The sequence below is a fragment of the Fusarium musae genome, chromosome 6 (assembly GCF_019915245.1).
Source record: "Fusarium musae strain F31 chromosome 6, whole genome shotgun sequence".
In the NCBI taxonomy this organism is placed as follows: Eukaryota; Fungi; Ascomycota; class Sordariomycetes; order Hypocreales; family Nectriaceae; genus Fusarium; species Fusarium musae.
The window spans coordinates 3,200,062-3,220,720 of record NC_058392.1 but is presented as its reverse complement, the minus strand read 5'-3'; the positions used below and the strand labels follow the sequence as shown (position 1 = coordinate 3,220,720).

Sequence of the window (20,659 nt, the reverse complement as noted above, 5' to 3'; positions counted from 1 at the left end):
CACTTGCCACTTCTAAGGTATCGGTCGAGATGTCAGAGAATGGAAGGAGCTTAACGATGAAAGAATGACCATGGATCTATTGTTGCCGATGGAACGGATGGGCCCAGGATGAACAACATCACCAAGGTTACCTAGGTGAAAGAAGGGGCAAGGTCGTCATGCTAGGAGTTGTTGTCATAAGGAGATAAGGTAGGTAAAGTATAATTCTGAATAAACCAACTACTTTGGCCATTCCTCTTGCCTCCGTTGTTTAACAAGATGAAAAGAAAAGCTTCCTAGACGAAATCGTTACAGGAGTGAAACCCTGACATCAAGACTTGAATTCCATACCGATAATCTTCTTGATACCGTTCCTCTTGGTGAGCAAGCCAATTATACCCAACCTCGACTCTTCCCTCTTCCATCCTTCTTGCATCGGCAGCCTCTCTTCCTGCAAAAAGGCCCTGGCATAACTACATGGCACACTTTCACCACTTCCAATGACATTGAGAATTAGGGCAATCTCCGCACACGCAAGGTCGTGTTCGAAAGGCCCATATTGAAGACCCGGGTTATCCTCTCTCTGTCTGGCGATACGCTTCTTGCGGAATTCTGCGAGGTCGTTCGCAGTAAGAGTCTGCCCGTCCTTCGAACTCGCCAAGAGATCTTCGACAAGGTCATTCTGAAGAGCGATGTTATCACCTTGTTGATGATCCCGACGGGTCAAGGATATGTCATGCTCAACTGTGTTGGGTAACCCAAGCTGGTCCAGGTTCAAAACCCTGTGACCCTCAGAGTCCAACTGACCCGGCTTGCGCATACCAAATTGACCCAACAGAGACCAAGGGTCCCTGATCGTTCGCAAGATACTTTGAAAAAGAGACTTCTTGACGACTGGGTCACCGTGAAATTTTGAAGGCGCGCGTTCTTGAAAGATGGGATTGGCAAAGGCAGCAGCGAGAGGCTTCGAAAGGCCAACTGCGTCCATGCCAGCGAGAACTTCTTCTACTCGAACATTTCGGCCGTCGCGGGGAAGATAGCCGTGGTTTGCGAGAGAGTTTATCATCGGGCAGGGGCCGCGTATGTCATTTGGACCCGAAGGTGCATATGTCCCTTTAGCGAGTGGTTCTGAAGCTGAAGCCATATTGAACACCAGTTATACGATGATAAGGAGAGTATGAATGCGAATACACGAAGATATTACGAGCATGTGATAGAAAGAGGGGGAATAAGATTCAGTTATACAGTGTATCATGTCTTGCTTCCCTTCTGACCTTCAGCTTATGCTCGTCGAGCTATTAGCCGCTGATGTAACAGTTGACAGACACTATTGTCGCTAATGGTTTCAGCCAGCCTCATTCTCATGGTCACCGGTGGCTTTAAAGCATAAGCAGCTAAACAAGAGCTCTCTTTGGCTGGATACGTAGTATTCATGCGCTTTGACTGCGGCATCATCCATAGCAAACTCAATTAAGACACCCAATAAATAGCTGCCAACACTAGAGCGCAGGGGCATTCTTCCCTCCAATCGAGACACCGGTGTACCCAGACTGTGAGAATTAACCACGATAACTTAGTAGGATACAACATGCCAGCTCCTGAAGTCTTATCCCTCGCGTGGTTGTCTTGAATTGCGGTGAGTAGGTAGGTGACACAATGCAAATATCCGAATAAATTGGACATCAGATCATGCGACAACGAACATGAGAGGATTTGACCAGTTTTGACATGTAAACACAAATATTCATGGGCTCCTCAGTTTGAAACATGGCTTGCAGGTCAAGAAGTGTCAGGGATTTAGATGCAGAGCAAGGTTTGTCTGCTTGCTTGCTTGCTTACTCTGACTCACTCAGTTGCTCTATGGGAGGTTGTCACATCTGCGTGCTACAGACGCAAACGAGCGAGCATACATAGCAAATTTCCGGGCGCAATCATGTGCAAAGAATTAAAATTCGAAAAGCTCTTACTTCTTTGGTGGAATCGCAGTGTGTTTCATTGTTTGTAATGGATGACTTGTCAAGTTTACTGTGCAGTCACTTAGAACAACATCGCTTACAGAGAAACTCCCCAAGCGTTTCCTTTCCACGAATCGTTTGTGTCTTGATATATAGTAGTTGCTATTGCAAAGAACCATGTGTACCAGAGAAAAGCAAATAATCGCCCAAGATTCCCTTATAGCAAAGAAGACACAAACCACAGCGTCGATATCGGGATACGACCATAAATTCTGCACTTTCCCTCCAGCTCCTTCGTAACCCATTCTTCACTAAATCAACCATCAGTTCTCTCTCTCTACCTTATATATAGTGAAGACCAACAGTGTGCAACTCAGAACTGGGGTGAAGGGCGGGCCCCAGCATCAGTTCCAGACCAATACAAGCTTTGCCTGATGTTCCTCCATGGCTATCACTGTGCCTCCGGTCAATTATTTCATCCCTTTTGGCTATCTGAGTTAGCATATGACAGAGTCAAACAAAGAGATATACTACTAACGAAAGCACTGGCTCTAGTCAAATGTCCTTATGAACTAGGACCAGCAGCTTCGAACACTTTGATGAAGAATTGCGATACCTGTAAGTCACTAGGTAAAGCTCCTGCTGCAATAATACACTGACGCCTCTCGTAGAGATACTAAATTCAAAGGTCCCTTCCAGGGGTGTACGGGTGAAGACAACGATTCATATTCTCTTTCAGAGCATATAAAGAGATGCCACAATGATGAGGAACTGCCCTACCCAGGCATAAGGGCTTTGATCTCCCATCTCAAAAGGTTATTGTTTTTATGCAGAAAGAAAGTTCAAAGACATTCTATTTACATTGTATTTGTGCAACTGAATGTGCACAAGTCAAAGCTTTTGTACGCATCCACCAAAATCAGTCCAAACGGAACGCAGAAGGAACCCCAGTGTCGTCACCAAATGCCTCTTTGACTTTTTGGTCCTCAAGTGGTTGAGTCTGTGTTACCCAACTATGGATAGTAGTCTACCAGGCAGCCCGTATCAGCAGTCCCTACGAAGAGGCCTATTGTGACGACGCCTCTGGTTCCAATTTAATGGAATCTAAAAAAGTGAATGATACATCATTGACTCGGTAGTACCTCATGCTGTGCTCTGATTGTTCGGGCTGTTGTTCGCTTTTTGGATCCACCCTGCCACTGCTCATGAAAGCTGCCAGTGTCAATCAATGTTCCCATCAGCAAGCCAACATTATGTTATCATTCTAAAAAGCGTATAGGGACTGTATTCCTGACAAAATTGTGCATACCCGTAAGCTGAACGAAGATGAACAATCGCTGCGGACTTTGCGGCTTGCCGGTCAACGCGATAGGCCCAGGTATATTGTCCCTCTTTCGACTATGAAGCAGGAAATGATACTGATATCTATAGTCTTGCACGAAGACTGCGGGCGCATGGGCTTAGGCCACTTACAGCGTGCGATGAAGAGAATCCACCAGTTCAACTTCGAACCCCCAGCAAGACAGGAGGAGCATGCGAGGGTCACGAGATGGGCTGAGGCAATGATTGCCGAGGGACTATCGCTTTGTTTCGCTCAGGGCGAAACAAAGGCTGAGCAGGAACTCAGTAGGACGTCGGAAGTCCTGCGAGGCCTTGGCCAATATTTGGTCTCACACGATGTAGTGAGGGAGATCGAGTCGGTGCTTCGCAGGGCTTCCCGTACCACATTTGTCCTGAAGGGCAAAGTTAAGGTCACCTTCTCTCTGTTCCAAGGACGGAAGTCCGTTGCGTCTGTGTCGAAAGGTCAGGAGCAGCAGCCAGGCAACTCATCAGCGCTGTTTGTACTTGATCCGGGAGAAACAGCGCATGCAGTCCACATTGCCGAGAACCATATTGGTGTCATTGACTTGGTAGTTGCTGACTTGGGCCATGCCTTGCAAGCTGAGCAAATTGCTGGAATATGGTGGAGAGCCATATACACCCTATGTGGAAGATGCTCGATCATGACAACTAATGATGTAAGTTTATAACTCACGGCAGGAAACCCACTGTCTAATATCCAAACAGGGTATCAAACTTCGGAGCCTGTCTCCTGTAAGCCCTTGCACTTCCTTCCTGTACATCGTTGCGGCGACCTTGCTATCATCAAATTGCATGGCCCTTCCCAACCCTGGTACCACATCGCAATCCGCTGGGTGGGAGAGCCAAGCTCATATCCAGTGCGAATGACACCTGTCATCTTGAAAAAGTTTTGCAGCGGTATATCGACTTATTGGGAACGCACAACCATGGTGATTCACAGTCATGGTATTGACGACATGCCTCTGGCTCCTTACTCTCAGACAGTCGATAATGCAGCGTAGATTTATACCCTCCTCGACAACAACAAGACAAGTACCGAGATCTGGTAGGGAAGCATAGGCGACAATAGCAATACGATGGGTATAAGTATCTCATATCGTTTCATATTATAAAGTAACTAACAGACTGTAGCTTCAGACCAGCAAAGGCCGAAAGGTCTTCCTAGGCTTCGTAAGTGCAATCCCAGACCTTGATTAGGAACTAGTATCTACACCAGCGATAAATAACTACCGATTTTGCTACGACTCTATGTCATATATAGGTATTGGCGGCCTAGCATTCGAGGATCCCAGTCCCATTGCTCAAGGCGTTCAGCCCTTCAACCCTTCCACAATTATGCCACCAATGCCAGACTTTCGGTATTATGTCAAGCCCTTCTTCTTTTCATCAGCAAACCTGCAAGATCTCTCCAAAATTGAAGTCTGCCAAATTCCATACAAGCGTGGCATCTCTGGTCTCCTTCTCACATACACCAACGGCCACAAAGAGGCTCTTGGTAAAGTACGACTAAACTGTCTTGAATCTCCTATCGGTATCAGCAAACAGGACCGGAACTGGCTACGCTTTGAGTATAATCCCACAGGAATCATCGATAAACATCCTCGTCTTATTAAGATCTCCTTCTCCCGAATTAAACCAATCATACGTAATAGAACGGATCCTGCAACTGCTGGTCTCAACTGTCTCGAGGTTCTCTTCACAGATGAACTCCATTGGTGGTGGTCACCCTTCCAGTGCCAGGTTTTCTACGAAGGCCAGGGCAGCTTGCAACCACAGGATGCTAAGAAATGGCTTCTATTCGACGACTAAATACTCAAACTCATCCACTACCAGGAACTGCCAAAATCGACAGATATGTCCCAACAAAACACTCATACCTATCAAGAAAACTGGGCTAGCATCTGATACTTCTACCTTTTTACCTCAAACTCGCCGCCCTACCGCCATTTGGAGTCTTCCGCCCACTACTATCGCTTTATGAAGATAGCTATCTCTACATGTGACACAGTCCCCTTTTCTACTCCCAGTTGCACAACAGGAACCCAGCTGTCCATGCCAACACCGTTACTTAGACATCCCCAGACCGGGCTTGGAACTATTTTGCCACCAAATGTAATTCTTAGGATCTCTTCTTCCAGTATAGATCAGGAACGCTCTTCAAAGAAACGAGCATTAAGTCCATCTTCAAGTGGGAATTGGAAGAACACCTCTCGCTCGGCTACTTGCAAACTCGTTATCGTTGTAGTGCTGCAAGACCATCCCAAAAAGGACTCACTATAGACAGAAATAGGTAGCCAACTAGGTTGATTATCACCAGAAGCTGGAGAGAGCAGTACTACATTAGTCGGGTACTCTTTCATCAAGTAAAAGGGTGATGGACGCAGCTTACCAAGAAAACCCTAGTACAGATGATTCGTTATTACCCGCCTAGATTAATTTATCTGAATACTTTTGTACACGATACATTACCACCGCCGCATGAATATTAGGCAAGAGAAAAGGTTGCCTCTATCCTATCAAGTCAGATGCTACAAGTATGGAAAGGAGTCAGCAGTAACCCGATTTAAAAAGAACTAAAAAAAACTGGTACTCTCCTTTGTCTCTCGTCAGTAATATATGTTTTTTCAAACATCAAGACTTTATCTTATGTATCTCTCTTATATATATATATATATTCTCCCCCCAATACGATAGTCGACTCCTTGCGTTCATACCGTCCACAACCCAGGGAAATGGAAGCATGAGCACTGATTACTTGTTTGCTTTATAGTAAAGTACTTCAGTAAATCACTCGATATTAGTATACAAGGAATGTGGGATCGTTTTAATTGTATAGATATCTTAAACATCTGGCCACAACAACGACGATGGTCCCAGCCGGCGGGCAGATCTTGTTGGGATCACGACTTTCTGGGCCATAATTCTCACCAGAGCACATATACACATATACATGTACTCGAATATGGTTACAGCGGCCCAGAAAGCCTCGTCCTAAACGTAGCCAGTCTCTATACTCCATTTGAGAACGGCGAGACAGTGTCGGAGGTCTGGGTAGACATCACCCAGAATGTTATCGGCGGTCTTGGGGTGAGCTCTTTTCGACCATATCTAATACCCACAGTAGAGCTAACAAACTGGAACAGTTCCGCACAAGCAAAGGCAGGTAAATATGTCATGCTCATGCAAATCGCCTCCACGAGACCGCATGGGTCCTGGCTGACCTTCCCCGAGGATCAGAGAGGACAATATACTACTGGAGTGATGCCCCAGTAGGCGTTGATACCTTTGCCTTTCGCAGTCCTGCTCCCTCGGAGTCTTTGGGTCAGTTCGACCCATTGGGCGCGATGCCTCTGATCCCTAGTTTGAGATACTGTGTTGAGGACTTCTCTGGTGGCTCTGTCGACCTGGTGGGTGTTGTCGAGGTGACTTGCTGTCGATTGAAGCATAAGCCAGAGATTGTCTCTGGCATGTTGTTCCGCTTCGCAGGAGGTCGCCAGGAAGCACTGGGGGAAGTGCACCTCAACGGATTGCAGCAACCTAGGTATGCTTCTCGGGGTGAGGGGCGAGAAATCATGTACCTCGAGTTCGGTACGACCCCAATGGGGTTGTTCCTGAACACCCAAGCCTCCTCGACGAGCGCTTCACTAGGTCTGACGAGCCTCCTGAGGACCTCAACCCAGAGAACCATCCTGGCATCGCGGGCCATAGGTTCTTGGAGGCTTCACGGGAGGAGATTCTGGAGTGGTGGTGGTCACCACTTCAATGTCTTTTGGTGTATGGGGGGAGGGCCAGCCTCCAACTTCGAGATGCCACAGTGTGGCTCGAGCTCGCTCCCTAGCTCTCCCTGCAGAACTACTTCAACAATGTGTTATTGTAGGTGAATACAGTGCTTTGTTAAAGGCATACGGGAGTTTGACAGATAGCGCAATCGAAAGGCGTTAAGTTTGTATAGCTTCTACATCTGTACTCAGGTGACACCTTCCAGCCGCATGAATGAGGTCAATGCCAATGCAACCAATCCGATGTCTCGCAATAGCCTCTTCCCGGAACTATTGAGCCAGCATTAATTCATGCAACGGTGAAGCGTTGCCACAACTGAACGTCAGGATATAGAGCAAATTCTACATACTTGGATTATGTTATTTTATTTTTATTTGTGTTGCAGAAATAAAGAAATGACGATCGTAACGTCTCAAAGGCCCGCTGAAGAACCGACAGATTTGGAGTTTCTGCATCTAAGCCAAAAGCGGTGAGAGCAATGGCGGGGCACTAGTAATTATGGTGTTGGACCCTGCAATTTGACTGGTTTTTTTTTTCTCTCTTTTTGGTTTGATTTGTTTTGCCTATTTTGGTTGTTTTGTTCTGTTGTTTCTGGTGTTTTTTTTCCCCCTCCCTGTCGTTATGACGGTCCTTTTATCGCGGGGATTTGTCAGGTGATGACGGAGTACGGATGTAGAGCATGAGATAAGTGATTCTTCAGATTTACGGCCTGTAATATCAGTGACATGTCACCAAGTGCTAGTAATTTTACCTCAAGATATCCGTCCGTAGGTACCTTGTTATCTTCCGGGAAAAGCGCTTGTTGGCCTTTCTGAAATGAGACATGCCTGACCTGACCCGACCCGACCTAAAACTAAAAGTGATCGTCCATTTTGCCATGGGTGACCTCGTGCATTTCTCGTGGCATACTCGTGCTGCCATGCGAGGTGCTGTGGCTGTAGCTGTGGATGAGCTCACTGCTTACGGTACTTGACCCAATCGCCAAGTTTTGGTGCGTCGGGAGGTACCACAGCCATTGATTACCTGGAGTGAATTGGATTGCCATTGACTCGGAGGCTTGTTTGGTTGCAGTGTGTTCAACGTGAGAACCCTTGCATTTGAGCTGCCACAATTGACATTGCCTTGGATGTTATGTTATGCTGGGTTCTGGTGCATCACTGCATCACTGCATCACTGCATCACTGCATCACTGCATGCATGCATTCATTCAGCTGCCTGTCTGTCATTGTGACTTTTTTTCTGTTTACCTACCTACCTTAGGTATCTTCAAGGGGTTTGACTTTGTGTAAACAGTGAATGTTTGTCTCCCTTACATCAGTGGCGGTTCTTGCTGGGCAGTGAATGAGAGTCGTCCAGTCATTGGGCTTCTACAAATCACCTGCCGTTGATTATCGTCTTGCTTCGTCTCTTGTAACCTTCTCCAGATAAACGTTATAGCGAGAAACGTTGTGATACCGATCCTTGTTTAATCTTATATCCGCCGAAGAAAAGAAAGAAAGAAAGAAAGAAAGAAAAGGGGAAAAAATAAATAAAGAGACTGGCCCACCTACCACCAAAAAGTGTGCCCTCCTGCAGTTCGTTCGTTCGTTCGTTCGTTCGTTCGTTCACTGCCCGACTTCATTCGACTCCGTCCCTCCCCCGACGCCGTCTCCAGCTTTTGATGAAAGCTTCCGCCGCCGAGTGACGGGCGAATTGTGTCCCACCCACAAACCCGCACCGCGTACCGTACATACTTGGCCTGGAGCCCTACCCGGCCCCAATCAGAACCTGAGAACCCCCATTTTCCATCTTTTCGAGCCCCTGGACACTCGCACACACCCGACACCTGGCGGACGGCCCTGGTGGTACTTTCTGCCGACTAGGTACAACTTTTTGGGCCTCTGGCATCGTCCATCGGGACCTAATATTTCAGCTCTTTTTTTCAAGGAAAAAGCACCAAGGGACCAAAAAAAAAAAAAAAAAAAAACCTTGACCAACAAAAAGTCACTGTCGCATTCCCAAGGCGTCGACTTAATTCAGGACAGCGCAGCTCAACTCGCCAACTCGCTCGACTACCTATTGAGCCTCCTTCTGCTTCACACCGTGGTCTCGTAGTCGTTGGACTGTGGACTGTGGGCTAAAGTTAGCTGGCCTTGCCTGGACGGATTTGCTTGCTTGCTCGTGCTTTTTCTTTGGGGTGCTTTTTTGGGCTGTCTCTAGATGCCCCGCCATCTGTCGCTCGCCATCCTTATCCAGACCCAGATTTGACAGATCCTGATTCCGCCTCTCTCGTCCGCCTTTCTTCCAACCTCACACTCCCATCCCCTTCGGCCTCGACGTCGACTTCTCTCCATATCCACCCTTCATCATGGATCCCGCCGCTGTGAGGTCCTTGCTCGCCACTAGCTTGGACCCTGATGCAGACAGTCGAAGGCGTGCTGAGCTTCAGTTGAAACAGGTACGTCCTGCGTTTGTGTTTACATTTGCGTTTGCGTTTGCGTTTGCGTTTGCGTCTTTGGTCGAGGTGGTCGAGGGAACGGAATCCCTTTGTGCTCGGATATTGGTAGAGAATCGTCCAGCCATCAAGCTCTGCTCTTTAATGCGATGGATGGCTGGCTGGCTGGCTGGCTTCTCTTCCACCTACTTTGGGTTTCCTCCTCCGACACCTCTTTGTGAAGCTGTGTCCCTTGCGCCAGCCTCCAATTCTTCAAAAGTTGCCAACATGCTAATTTGCTCCCGTCCACCTTTCTAGATTGAAGAACAGCCCGGATTTCTCGAATGTCTGCTCGATATTTTACAAGCCGAACAGGAGGCTAGTGTCCGCCTTTCTAGTATGTCTACCGACTCTTGTACCCTCTATCCAGCCTGTTTGTGCGCTCCCTCATCAGTTCACTTCTGACCAACTTCCACTCTAGCCGTGATTTACGTCAAGAACCGTGTCAATCGATCATGGTACAATAATGAGGGGTACTCTCCCGACCCCCCCACCGCTATAATCCCTGAAGAAGAGAAGGCTCGTGTACGAGACCGCCTTCTGCCAATCCTCGCTACGTCCGAAACCCTCGTCCGCCAGCAGCTCATTCCCGTCCTCCAACGAATCCTCCAATATGACTTCCCCGCCCGTTGGCCCAAGTTCATGGACTTTACCGTCGAGCTTCTAAACACGAATAACCCCGGTTCCGTCCTTGCTGGTCTGCAGTGTCTGCTCGCCATCTGCCGTGCGTTCCGCTACAAAGCAACCGACAGCGATGACCGACAACACTTTGACAAGATTGTGGAGGCAACATTTCCCCGTCTTCTCGCCATCTGTAACGAGTTGGTGAACCAGGAGAGCGATGAGGCTGGTGAGATGCTTCACTTGGCCCTCAAGGCCTACAAGCATGCGACATGGGTGCGCACTCCCCTGGATGTGATATATCTGCTCATGAGCCATGTATTGACCTTATTCGCAGTTGGAACTTTCGCCTTCGCTACGACAACGTGACACCAACATCGCTTGGTGCACTGTTTTCCTACACACGGTTTCCAAGGCTTGCCCCGCCAATGCTATGCAGGGCGATCAACACGAACGTGAGAAGCATCACTGGTGGAAGGCTAAGAAGTGGGCTTTCTTCAACCTAAACCGCCTCTTCATTCGGTAGGACTGCTTGCATATGTTGGACGTTGGTGGCTTTAGCTAATATGTACTTTTCAGGCATGGCAACCCTGCCAGTCCTGGTAAGGGCGAAGACGCACTTGCTTTTGCCAAGGACTTCACCGCGAACATTGCCCCCGAGATCCTCAAGCACTACCTCCAAGAGATCGAGAAATGGGTTGCCAAAACCTCTTGGCTCAGCCGACCTTGTCTTTCCTATACTCTGGTCTTCCTCGACGAGTCCGTACGACCCAAGGAAATGTGGTCACATCTTAAGCCTCATCTTACAAACCTTGTCACCCACTTTGTCTTCCCCGTCCTTTGCCTTACCGAGGAGGATGTCGAGCAATTCCAAGATGAGCCCGACGAGTACCTTCACCGAAAGCTTAACTACTTCGAGGAAGCGTCTGCTCCTGATGTCGCCGCTACTAACTTCCTGGTCAACCTTACAAAGAACCGCCGCAAGGAGACCTTCGAGATCCTCAAGTTCGTCAATGCCGTTGTCACCGAGTACGAGCAGGCTGCGGATGATCAGAAGAACCATATTGCCAAGGAGGGTGCTCTGCGCATGATCGCTACCCTGGCGCCGGTTATTTTGGGCAAGAAGAGCCCCATTGCTGATCAGGTCGAATACTTCCTCGTCCGTTATGTCTTCCCCGACTTCACCAGCCCACAGGGCTACCTCCGCGCTCGTGCTTGCGACACCATCGAGAAGTTCGAGCAGCTCAACTTCCAGGATCAGAACAACCTCCTTACTATCTACCGACACATCCTGGATTGTATGGCCGACCCTGATCTCCCAGTTCGTGTCACGGCCGCTCTCGCTCTCCAGCCTCTAATCCGCCACGATGTCATTCGAACAAGCATGCAACAAAACATTCCCACGATTATGCAGCAGTTGCTCAAGCTTGCCAACGAGGCTGATATCGATGCGCTCGCCAACGTCATGGAGGACTTTGTCGAGGTCTTCGCCACTGAGCTCACTCCTTTTGCTGTCGCACTGAGTGAGCAGCTCCGAGACACTTACATGAGAATTGTGCGCGAGCTTCTCGAGAAGGAGAGCAAGGTTGGTGATGACGGTGAGCTCTACAACGAGTATGACGACAAGAGCATCACTGCTCTGGGTGTCTTGCAGACCATCGGAACTCTGATCCTTACACTCGAGAGCACGCCTGACGTCCTGCTCCACATCGAGGCTGTCCTTATGCCCGTCATCAAGGTTACCCTGGAGAACAAGCTTTACGACCTCTACAACGAAGTCTTCGAAATCATCGATAGCTGCACTTTTGCTGCCAAGTCCATCTCTCCCACTATGTGGCAGGCCTTTGAGTTGATCCACACTACTTTCAAGGCCGGTGCTGAGTACTACCTCGAGGATATGCTGCCTGCTCTGGATAACTTTGTCCAATTTGGTGCTCCTCAGCTCGCTCAGAAGCCCGAGTACACTCAGGCGCTTTACTCCATGGTCGCTGACATGTTCACCGACAGTATTCAGGGAGGTGTCGAGAGGATATGTGCTTGCAAACTGGCCGAGGCCATGATGCTTAGCTTAAAGGGCCAGATTGATAGCTGTGTCGAGGGTTTCATCAACATTGCCATGAACATCCTCGCCAACCAAGATATCAAAGTAAAGAGCTACCGCATTCATCTCATGGAGATGGTTATCAACTCGATCCATTACAACCCACTCCTTACCCTTCAGGTTCTTGAGAACAAGGGCTGGACAAACCGATTCTTCAGTCTCTGGTTCGGCAGCATGACTTCTTTCACCCGTGTTCACGACAAGAAGCTTTGCATTGTTGCCATCTCGGCTCTTCTTAGCCTGAACCCTGAGCACGTGCCGTCAAGTGTCTCCGTTGGCTGGCCAAGATTGCTTCAAGGCATTACTGAACTATTCCGCTCCCTTCCTGCCGCTCAGAAGAGTAAGTCTTTCATAACATTTGTGCCATCGGGTCACAGCTAACAGATAACAGACCGCGATGAGGCTCTCCGTGACGACTTCCACCTCGAGTCCACTTACGACTACGGCGAGGAAGATGAGTGGGATGACGACGAGGCCAACTGGAACGCTGAGGAGGAAGAGGAGACAGGCGAGACTAACGAGTCCAAGGACGAGAGCACTGCTTATCTGAACTTCTTGAACGAGGAGGTACGTATAATCATACGCAATCACTATCATATAATGCTAACGAAGCCAAGGCCCAGAAGTTTAGCCGAGCAATTGATGACGTCGAGGAGGACGATCTTGGCGAGGACTCTGTCCTGCTCGAGTCACCCCTCGATAAGATTGAGCCTTATCAATTATTCCGCGGTACTTTAATGAGTGAGTCAACCCTGTACGCGTGCGTCGTTGGACATTACTGACTTTGATAGAAATGCAACAAGAGCAACCCCAATTCTATAGCAGCCTGGCTGGACACCTCACAGCTGATGATCAGAATGTGATTCAGTCGGTAATGGTCAAGGCCGATGAGATTGCGGCACAGCAGGTGCAGCAAGCTCAGCAAGCCCAGCTCCTCGCTCAGCAACAGGCTGCTGCGATGGCGGCCAACCTCAGCGCCCCTAACGGCGGTGCCAGCTAAAGGATGGCAGTCGAAGGATGTCGTACACGTATCACGAGTGATCTGAGTTATTGGAGTTGTTTCTGCCCCCATTTTGTTATATCCCTTTCCTCGTTCATGTCAGGGCAGGAGTAAAGATTCCCCGGAGACCAAGAAATGTGTTGAGCCCATACCAAAAGAAAGAGAATTAGAACGTGCAAACAACGATGAGCCCACCTACTGGAGGACCCCCTTCCAAAGAGTGCTGTGGGTATGATTGGTATAGGGGAGCTGGATTGCGAAGCATTTTACGAGGGTGTCATTGACGGGAAATTTGTGCTGAGGAGAAATGAGAAAATGAGCCGATGACGACGAGACTGCGGATGAAGCGAGCAAGAGGTTAATCTGATTCGAGAGTGCAAGCTGAGATAGGACGACGAAGATGATAGTCCCGAGATCAAAAGGAGAGGTGATCTCTTGAGCTGAGCAGTCCCAGTTTAAAGGTAAACAAACAAACAAGTAAATACAATTGATAGTTCCATCCTTGGTTCAAACCCATGGTTTATCCTCACTCTGCCACATGGTCAAAGACAGTTATCCTCGGACGCTGAGGGGGGTGAGTCTGGTTCTACCCCGGTTGTACATCACACAAACGTTGCCTAGAACCGCAATCAGAGGTGATAAGTTTCGTGATATTGTTTGTGCCAGAAAAGAGTAAGCCGGTCTTGTACTATTGGTGAAGCAGGTAGCTTGGTCGAATTTCTCCAAATACTTCAATCAGTCTGTCACTTCCCATGGGTAGCCAGGAACAAGGTTTAAGCTCCTCTTCTCAGGCCCATGGGACTTTTCTCCTTGATCAACTCATTCGCAGCGATACCCTCCTTTTTGACGAAACTCCTCCAAACTCTGTTTTACAGGATGGTTGCGGTGGAATCGAGGATGGATTTCCTAGGCTGTCATGCTGCCAGTGCGGTTGAAACCTCGGGGAGGGTTTGAATGGAGAGTTCAAGTCTTGTAATCATGTCGAGGGAGCTTCTGGTGAGGATTTTTGTTTGTCATTGGGGTCATCTGGGATGAGTCGCACGTAGGCGAGGCTATGGGCTACGCCGGAGGAGACATTTGTAGCAAGGTCAGTAACTGAGGCTGAGGAGGGACGGGTTTTTCCTTAGACAGTGAAGAAACGGAAGGAATTAATCTATATCGCAACGTCCTTTTTATTTCTTATTCGCTCGTTCAGCTGTATCCAGGGCTGTCTTGATAACCTCGTCCAAGAATATCTCATTCTCGATCCCAACACTGATTCGTACCAAATGCTCAACAACGCCATACCTCTCAGCCTATTCAAGCTCGTGGAAATGCGCGAAGAGCGTATATGCACAACCCAGAGTGAAGTTGGTCCCAAGACTCGGCCCTTTCGCCACATCAAGAGCGTCGTGGAACGCGATGGCAGCTGCGGGGGTGTTGAAACGAATGGACAACAAATACCCATATCCCTTTCCTGGACGTTTGTATTTCTCATGGAGCCGTTGTGTCGGGCTTCCCTTGGGATAGTGCACTTGCCCGAATGAACTGTGCTTGCGGAGTGTATCCGCGAGATGTTCTGCATTTTGACTCGCTTCGGTGACTCGTTCTTCAAAATCGGCGCTGTTTTTCTCCATAACAATCATATCCAGCGGGAAGAAGGTATTGGCATAGCGGTCCTTCAACAGTCTCTTCATATCCCAATGGCCTCTGCTCTTTGGGTTCAGGGTCACGCTTCCTCCCATGACGTTGCAGCCTCCACTAAACATCTTTGTCAAGCTTGTGCAGACAACATCGCAATGTGAGATAACGTCAACGTTTACCGATGTACCGACTGTATCGTCAACCACGAACAAGAAGAATAATTCATCGGACAGTCTTTTTATCCGCTCTAGATCGACAAAGCCAAAGAGTGGGTTGCCAGGGAACTCTGTGAAGAGGGCACACAGCTCCAGACCTGCAGCCAACTCCTCTTCAAGAGTTTCCAAGTCGTATTGTGTACCGCTTTAGATTTTACACTCGTACCCGTGGATGTTGCTTATAACTTTGACAGTATCGACATACAAAAATCTAGATTCGTCATTAGTCTGGCCACTTACCAGGTTTATTGGTGGCGTACCCAAAGATCGCAATGGTCTTCTTTGTCGTTGTAGTGTAAAGGCTGATAATGTCATGGATATGGCTAATAGCCGACATGCCGGTGGGGTATAAGAGCACATCACTCTTCTTCAACTTGTTGTCTTCGGTACTGAACGAGTCTGCAATACGTTGTTGTATGGCAACCTTGGCCTCTTTTGCTCCTCGTGGAGGGTAGACGACCACAGAGATCTCGTTCAAGTCACTTCCGTTCTCTGACTTTTCAACGGGACGAATATTACCCTCAAATTCAACGACGAAGGCAAATTCTCTTGTTAGCTGCTCGTCTAAATGTCTTTGAAGATCTTTGGCATGATGACGCGCTGTTATTAGCATCGCCGATCTTCCGCGCTCTTTCAACGATTGCCTCAGCTCGTCTCGAAGCTCGGTTGCAAGGAATTTCCAAGGTAAGCCAGAAGCCCAGGTGAGTAATCGTTCTGCGAGTTCGTTGACGACAAGAGGGACGAAGAATCGAGGGTATCCGGTCTTTAGCTGTGCTATGAGTTCGGGGTCTCTTCTGCCGTCGTCGAATTCACGGTTCCATCGTCATTGTCCACCTTGATGAGGGGGGACGAGAGTAGGAAAGAAGCATCACCAAATATCAGTTGCTTTATGTGCATCTGTTGCCACGGAATTGTCATGATATGGGGGCGTCCTACCGCATCTAACTCAACTTGATCATTGGTTCATAGGCAGGTTTTGTGCTGGGGATTAACAATGGTTTTAGACATGCATAAATACCTGGCTTCAGCCAGCCACTTTGATAAGGAGGGCCAATGCGGGCGATTTACACATTGCCGATCTGAAGTGAGATCTTGTCCATCCATAGGCTATTCGTAGATCCATTAGGCATTGGCATACCCTATCAGCCACATGAAGCCCTATATACCCCTTAGCCCACTGTGTTATTGGCGAACCATGGTTCTCCTAACACTAAGGTTTGGCTGTGAATTGCAATTCTTGTGCATACTCACCCCATGTACTTAAGGTGCCAGCGTACGCACCAAACCTGAGCCCATCTTGAACAAACAAGCTCAATAAAAAGGATCTTTCGTGGATTGTTCCCCATGCAAGAAGCGAGGCTCCTGTAGAGTCTAGGGTATCCTAGTTGCAGTGTGGGAGATCTCATCAATGTGAATGCCGTACTCCGTAATGCAGGAGCGTACAGGGGTACCATGAATATCCCGAACCAATCGAATCAATCGTCCCCTACAGCTTTGGGCTATCTTAGCGGTCGGCGTCCCCCGCTCAACGCTGCGGCGGCTCCCGTACGTCACCCGGATTTGGAGGTAGGGCAGGTACAACAAGGTCTAGATTACCTCCTCCTACTTACCTAGGTCAGGCAAGTGCAGGTCACACCGTCTCTCACCTCCCCTCATCTTATCAAAGACAAACAACAAACAGCAAACAACTTCTCCTCCTATTCTTTCATCTTACAAATTCATCATCCTACAAAATACTTTTATCTTTTTAACTCCTTCAACATCAACTGAAACCTCGTACCAACTGCAACAATGACAACCCGTTACCGTGTCGAGTGTAAGTTAAGCCGTCAATAACCCCACCTCAAGCCTCCCTTCTTGTCATCTAAACACTCATGGTTACACAAGCTCACGATAGTAAACAGATGCTCTCAAGACACACCGAAGAGACCAATTCATTGGTATGTTGGACTCTACTTGTCCCGTATACCACGAACAGCATCATACACTACACAGTTCTTCTAATTCAACATTTTCCCATTCCATCTCCGCATCACATGTCCCACCATCCACGCCTCAGTCAGACTCAGCACAGCTAACTCGAATTGCAGAATGGGTCAAGGGTCTTCTAGCTGTCCCTTTTGTTCTCTACTCCCAGCCCACTGGCGTTTTTGGAGATGGGCCTAGTGTTACTCAGATGGCCGAAGAGGCTCACCGTCGTTACGCTGAGATTATGCGTGACGTTGAACTCATGATTGATGATCACAGTAAGCCTTCGTGCTCACCTTCGTAGCAAACATATCTGATTTTCAAAAGTTAGCCGTCAGCAAGATGATACCATGCTCCCGTCCAAGTTGCGGATGCTGATTCCTACTGCGGGCCCTTTCTTCACCCGCCTGCCCCTGGAGGCAGCTTTCAAGTATCAAGACAGAAAACGGTACATCTCATCTCGGAGATTTGTTGCACCATCCTTCAACGATGTCAGGCAGATCCTCAACTCAGCCCAGTCCATGGCTGTTACGAATGGGTCACTGCAATTGGCCACGTTTGATGGTGATGTGACTTTGTATGACGATGGGTTCAATCTTGAGCCATCGAGTCCTGTGATCCCCCGTCTTCTCGGTAAGCTGGTGCACAAAAAGTCGGAGCTGCAAACTAATATCTATCAGACCTCTTACGGAAGAACATCAAGATTGGTATTGTCACGGCTGCTGGTTACACTTCTGCTGACCGCTACTATGAGCGCCTTCATGGACTGCTTGACGCAATTACGGAGTCAACGGATCTGGATCCTATTCAGAAGCAAAACATCGTCATCATGGGAGGTGAAGCAAACTACCTGTTTGAGTACTCACCTTCTTCGCCCTACAAGCTCGCTCCTGTCCCGCGCACTCAGTGGCTGACACCCGAGATGGCCTCATGGTCGGATGCCGACATTACAAGATTGCTGGATGTTGCCGAAGGCGCCCTTCGTGATTGCGTCAACAATCTGAACCTGCCTGCCATGATCATGCGCAAGGACCGTGCTGTTGGTATCATCCCCAAGACGCCGGGTACCCGCATCGCCCGTGAGAGCCTGGAGGAGACTGTTCTCGTTGTTCAGCGCATCCTGGAGCTCAGTAGTCTCGGATCGAGCGAGGAGCGCCCGACCAAGCACCGGCCCAACTCTCCTCCAATCCCCCCTTCAGTGGCGAGCCAATCACGCCGCGTGCCATTCTGTGCTTTCAACGGAGGCAATGATGTGTTTGTAGATATTGGTGACAAGAGCTGGGGTGTGACCGTTTGCCAGCAGTGGTTTGGTAGCAAGGAGAATGGTGGCGCCATTCGCGGAGAGAACACACTACACGTAGGCGACCAATTCTTGAGTGCTGGGTCCAATGACTTCAAGGCGAGAAGTGTCGGAACAACGGCCTGGATCGCAAGCCCAGCCGAGACCGTGGAGCTGCTCGACGAGTTGGCTGATCTTATGCAAAAGAAATTGTCTTGATTGCAAGGAGATTTCGGCTTTTTGCATGAGAGATCTACCTTGGGTATATCCTGACGCTCAATTATGTCAGGAGTAGATTGACTGTTTCTGGAGGAGAGTCTCGGTTATACGTGGACCTTCGCCTTTATTCGTGGCCTCGGCAACATGTCCATCGACGTCCTGGCAACACGGGAGATTGATGCTCGTCGACTTATGTTCGGACGAATGGCAGGAATTGCTGACGGATCAATTACTTGCTTGACCTAACCCATCTCAGATATAATATTATGCTGGCTCTAATCAGTCACATATCTTTGTTAAGCTTTGAGCCGGGGATAATGATGGGAGCAAGATCAGTCAAATGCGTTTAATTCTGGGAAAGATCTATGTTGGAGTTTGACATCTACCAAGACTTCTGAATACAAATACCCACTGAATTTCACTCTATCCTGAAAGTCTTGCACCATTGTTACTTAAATACTATCTTTTCGATGTTTTAGCAGGTGTGCAAGAATACGATTTCTGATAAACCATGCATATCATTGGAAACCTGATCATACTGACTATCTACATCAGCACTCGATATAAGATATTACAATTTGATTATTTTATTGATGAAGACAGGTTCAGAGTCTTGAAAATCTCGGCAACTGGGATCACTTTACAGAACAACAAAACTCAATCTCAACCGACCAGCATACCTGAGAAAGTCATATTTTGTAGTACGGCATTCATAAAGCTTAATGTGAACTCAGTTTTTCAAGCAACATCCGGTATGGTGTAGTGGCTAACATTTCGCGCTCTCAACATTCAGCTGAGGGACCAGTTCCGCGGAGCCCAGGGTTCGATTCCCTGTACCGGAGTTTCTCTTTTGCATTTTTGACCTCTTGATCTTCCTTCCAATTCATATCTATCTATCTATCCATCGTCCTGACAACATATAGAGCAAGCAAGTATTTATTTACCTCAGGCATATATTTCCAAGACTGAAATCTTTTACTATATAAGTAAGAGTAGAACTGTCTGAGGTGATGATGTCTGCTTAAAAATGGCCAGATAGTAACCGTCACGACAATGCCAACTAACAACAACAACAGCCATATATGCAAACATGTCACTCAGATACCATTCATCAAGGCGTGGGTGAATAGTCTGTCTATACTCAGTTTATTTGTTGCAAACGTCTTCTGGAACTAACAATGTCAAGATACTTCAGATTTCACAAGAGCCATAACGCAGGAGGGACTTGGTCCTCATGTGACAACAGAGCTTCTTCCTCCGCCCGCGAGTATAGCTTCACGGCAGCTAATGAAAACATCAAAGCAGTCAGGGCACTATGTATCTTATCATAATGTAATTGAACACTCATAACTCGAGCAAGATGCCTATCTATTGCAGCTTCAATACAATCAAGCAAGAGCCTATTTACAAACTCGCACGGGCATAATCATACATGAGTTTGTTTCCTCATTGGTAAGTGTATCCCTGCCACAGTGATGCGATCGATTGGAGATTTCCAAATGGGGTTTTATATACGGACGAAGGTCCGGTTATAACCCGTCTTGGCCACGTCAACCGCATATTAGCCAAGATTGTGACACTGGAGAAGATACGGCAAGCAAGCAGCGAGCATATCGTGTCACAGTCGGCTATTTGAGCCAACAAGAGACAATGACTAGGGAAGTGCAGTATCAAGTCTGGAAGAATTACGTGTAAGATGATAGCATATATGGACTACCCAGTAATCTCGGCGAATTCTTGTGAATGGGGGCGTAAGCTTACACGTATCGCGCATGTATACATTGGCCTTGGCATGTTGAAGTAGGTAGGTAGGTATAGGCTATATAACAAACATGACTTCCCCTTGTATCTCATTCTGTCTTAATTCTTACGTTGGATAAATGGAGCTACGTGATATCGTCAAATGGTCTATCCAATTCAATTGCCGCAGTTCAGTTCAGTTCAGTTCATTCCGTTCAGTCCGTTCAGCTCAGCTCAGCTGAGGTTGGGTTGGTTGGTTGGCTTATTTATACCGAGTTAGCTCCCTTCAGCCTCAAGCCATTCGTGTTTCTTCCATGGACTACACTGGAGGACTCAGCCCTGAA

General features: G+C 48.0%; 5 protein-coding genes and 1 non-coding gene across 6 annotated transcripts; 4 read left to right on the top strand and 2 right to left on the bottom strand.

Annotated features, from left to right (window-relative positions):
• Positions 1 to 310: 310 nt before the first annotated feature.
• Positions 311 to 1,123, bottom strand: J7337_008856 (uncharacterized protein; the record flags this gene model as incomplete). Its single annotated transcript, XM_044826462.1, has 1 exon — positions 311 to 1,123. One exon carries the CDS (start codon positions 1,121 to 1,123, stop codon positions 311 to 313), a length of 813 nt encoding a protein of 270 aa, XP_044679379.1.
• Positions 1,124 to 3,415: 2,292 nt separating this feature from the next.
• J7337_008855 (uncharacterized protein) lies at positions 3,416 to 5,105 on the top strand (the record flags this gene model as incomplete). The annotated part of the gene is made up of 3 exons (XM_044826461.1): positions 3,416 to 3,952; positions 4,428 to 4,466; positions 4,494 to 5,105. The coding sequence occupies 3 exons, from the start codon at positions 3,416 to 3,418 to the stop codon at positions 5,103 to 5,105; spliced, it is 1,188 nt and encodes a 395-aa protein (XP_044679378.1).
• Positions 5,106 to 9,423: 4,318 nt separating this feature from the next.
• On the top strand, positions 9,424 to 13,271 carry J7337_008854 (uncharacterized protein; the record flags this gene model as incomplete). Its single annotated transcript, XM_044826460.1, has 8 exons — positions 9,424 to 9,513; positions 9,808 to 9,886; positions 9,971 to 10,446; positions 10,508 to 10,692; positions 10,750 to 12,611; positions 12,663 to 12,838; positions 12,889 to 13,012; positions 13,063 to 13,271. The coding sequence occupies 8 exons, from the start codon at positions 9,424 to 9,426 to the stop codon at positions 13,269 to 13,271; spliced, it is 3,201 nt and encodes a 1,066-aa protein (XP_044679377.1).
• Positions 13,272 to 14,566: 1,295 nt separating this feature from the next.
• J7337_008853 (uncharacterized protein) lies at positions 14,567 to 15,722 on the bottom strand (the record flags this gene model as incomplete). The annotated part of the gene is made up of 2 exons (XM_044826459.1): positions 14,567 to 15,254; positions 15,370 to 15,722. The coding sequence occupies 2 exons, from the start codon at positions 15,720 to 15,722 to the stop codon at positions 14,567 to 14,569; spliced, it is 1,041 nt and encodes a 346-aa protein (XP_044679376.1).
• A 1,178-nt stretch (positions 15,723 to 16,900) lies between these two features.
• Positions 16,901 to 18,575, top strand: ISN1 (IMP 5'-nucleotidase; the record flags this gene model as incomplete). Its single annotated transcript, XM_044826458.1, has 5 exons — positions 16,901 to 16,925; positions 17,014 to 17,049; positions 17,200 to 17,355; positions 17,405 to 17,710; positions 17,758 to 18,575. The coding sequence occupies 5 exons, from the start codon at positions 16,901 to 16,903 to the stop codon at positions 18,573 to 18,575; spliced, it is 1,341 nt and encodes a 446-aa protein (XP_044679375.1).
• A 748-nt stretch (positions 18,576 to 19,323) lies between these two features.
• J7337_008851 lies at positions 19,324 to 19,417 on the top strand. The gene has a single exon. It is a non-coding gene; the product is annotated as a tRNA-Glu (tRNA).
• Positions 19,418 to 20,659: the final 1,242 nt, after the last annotated feature.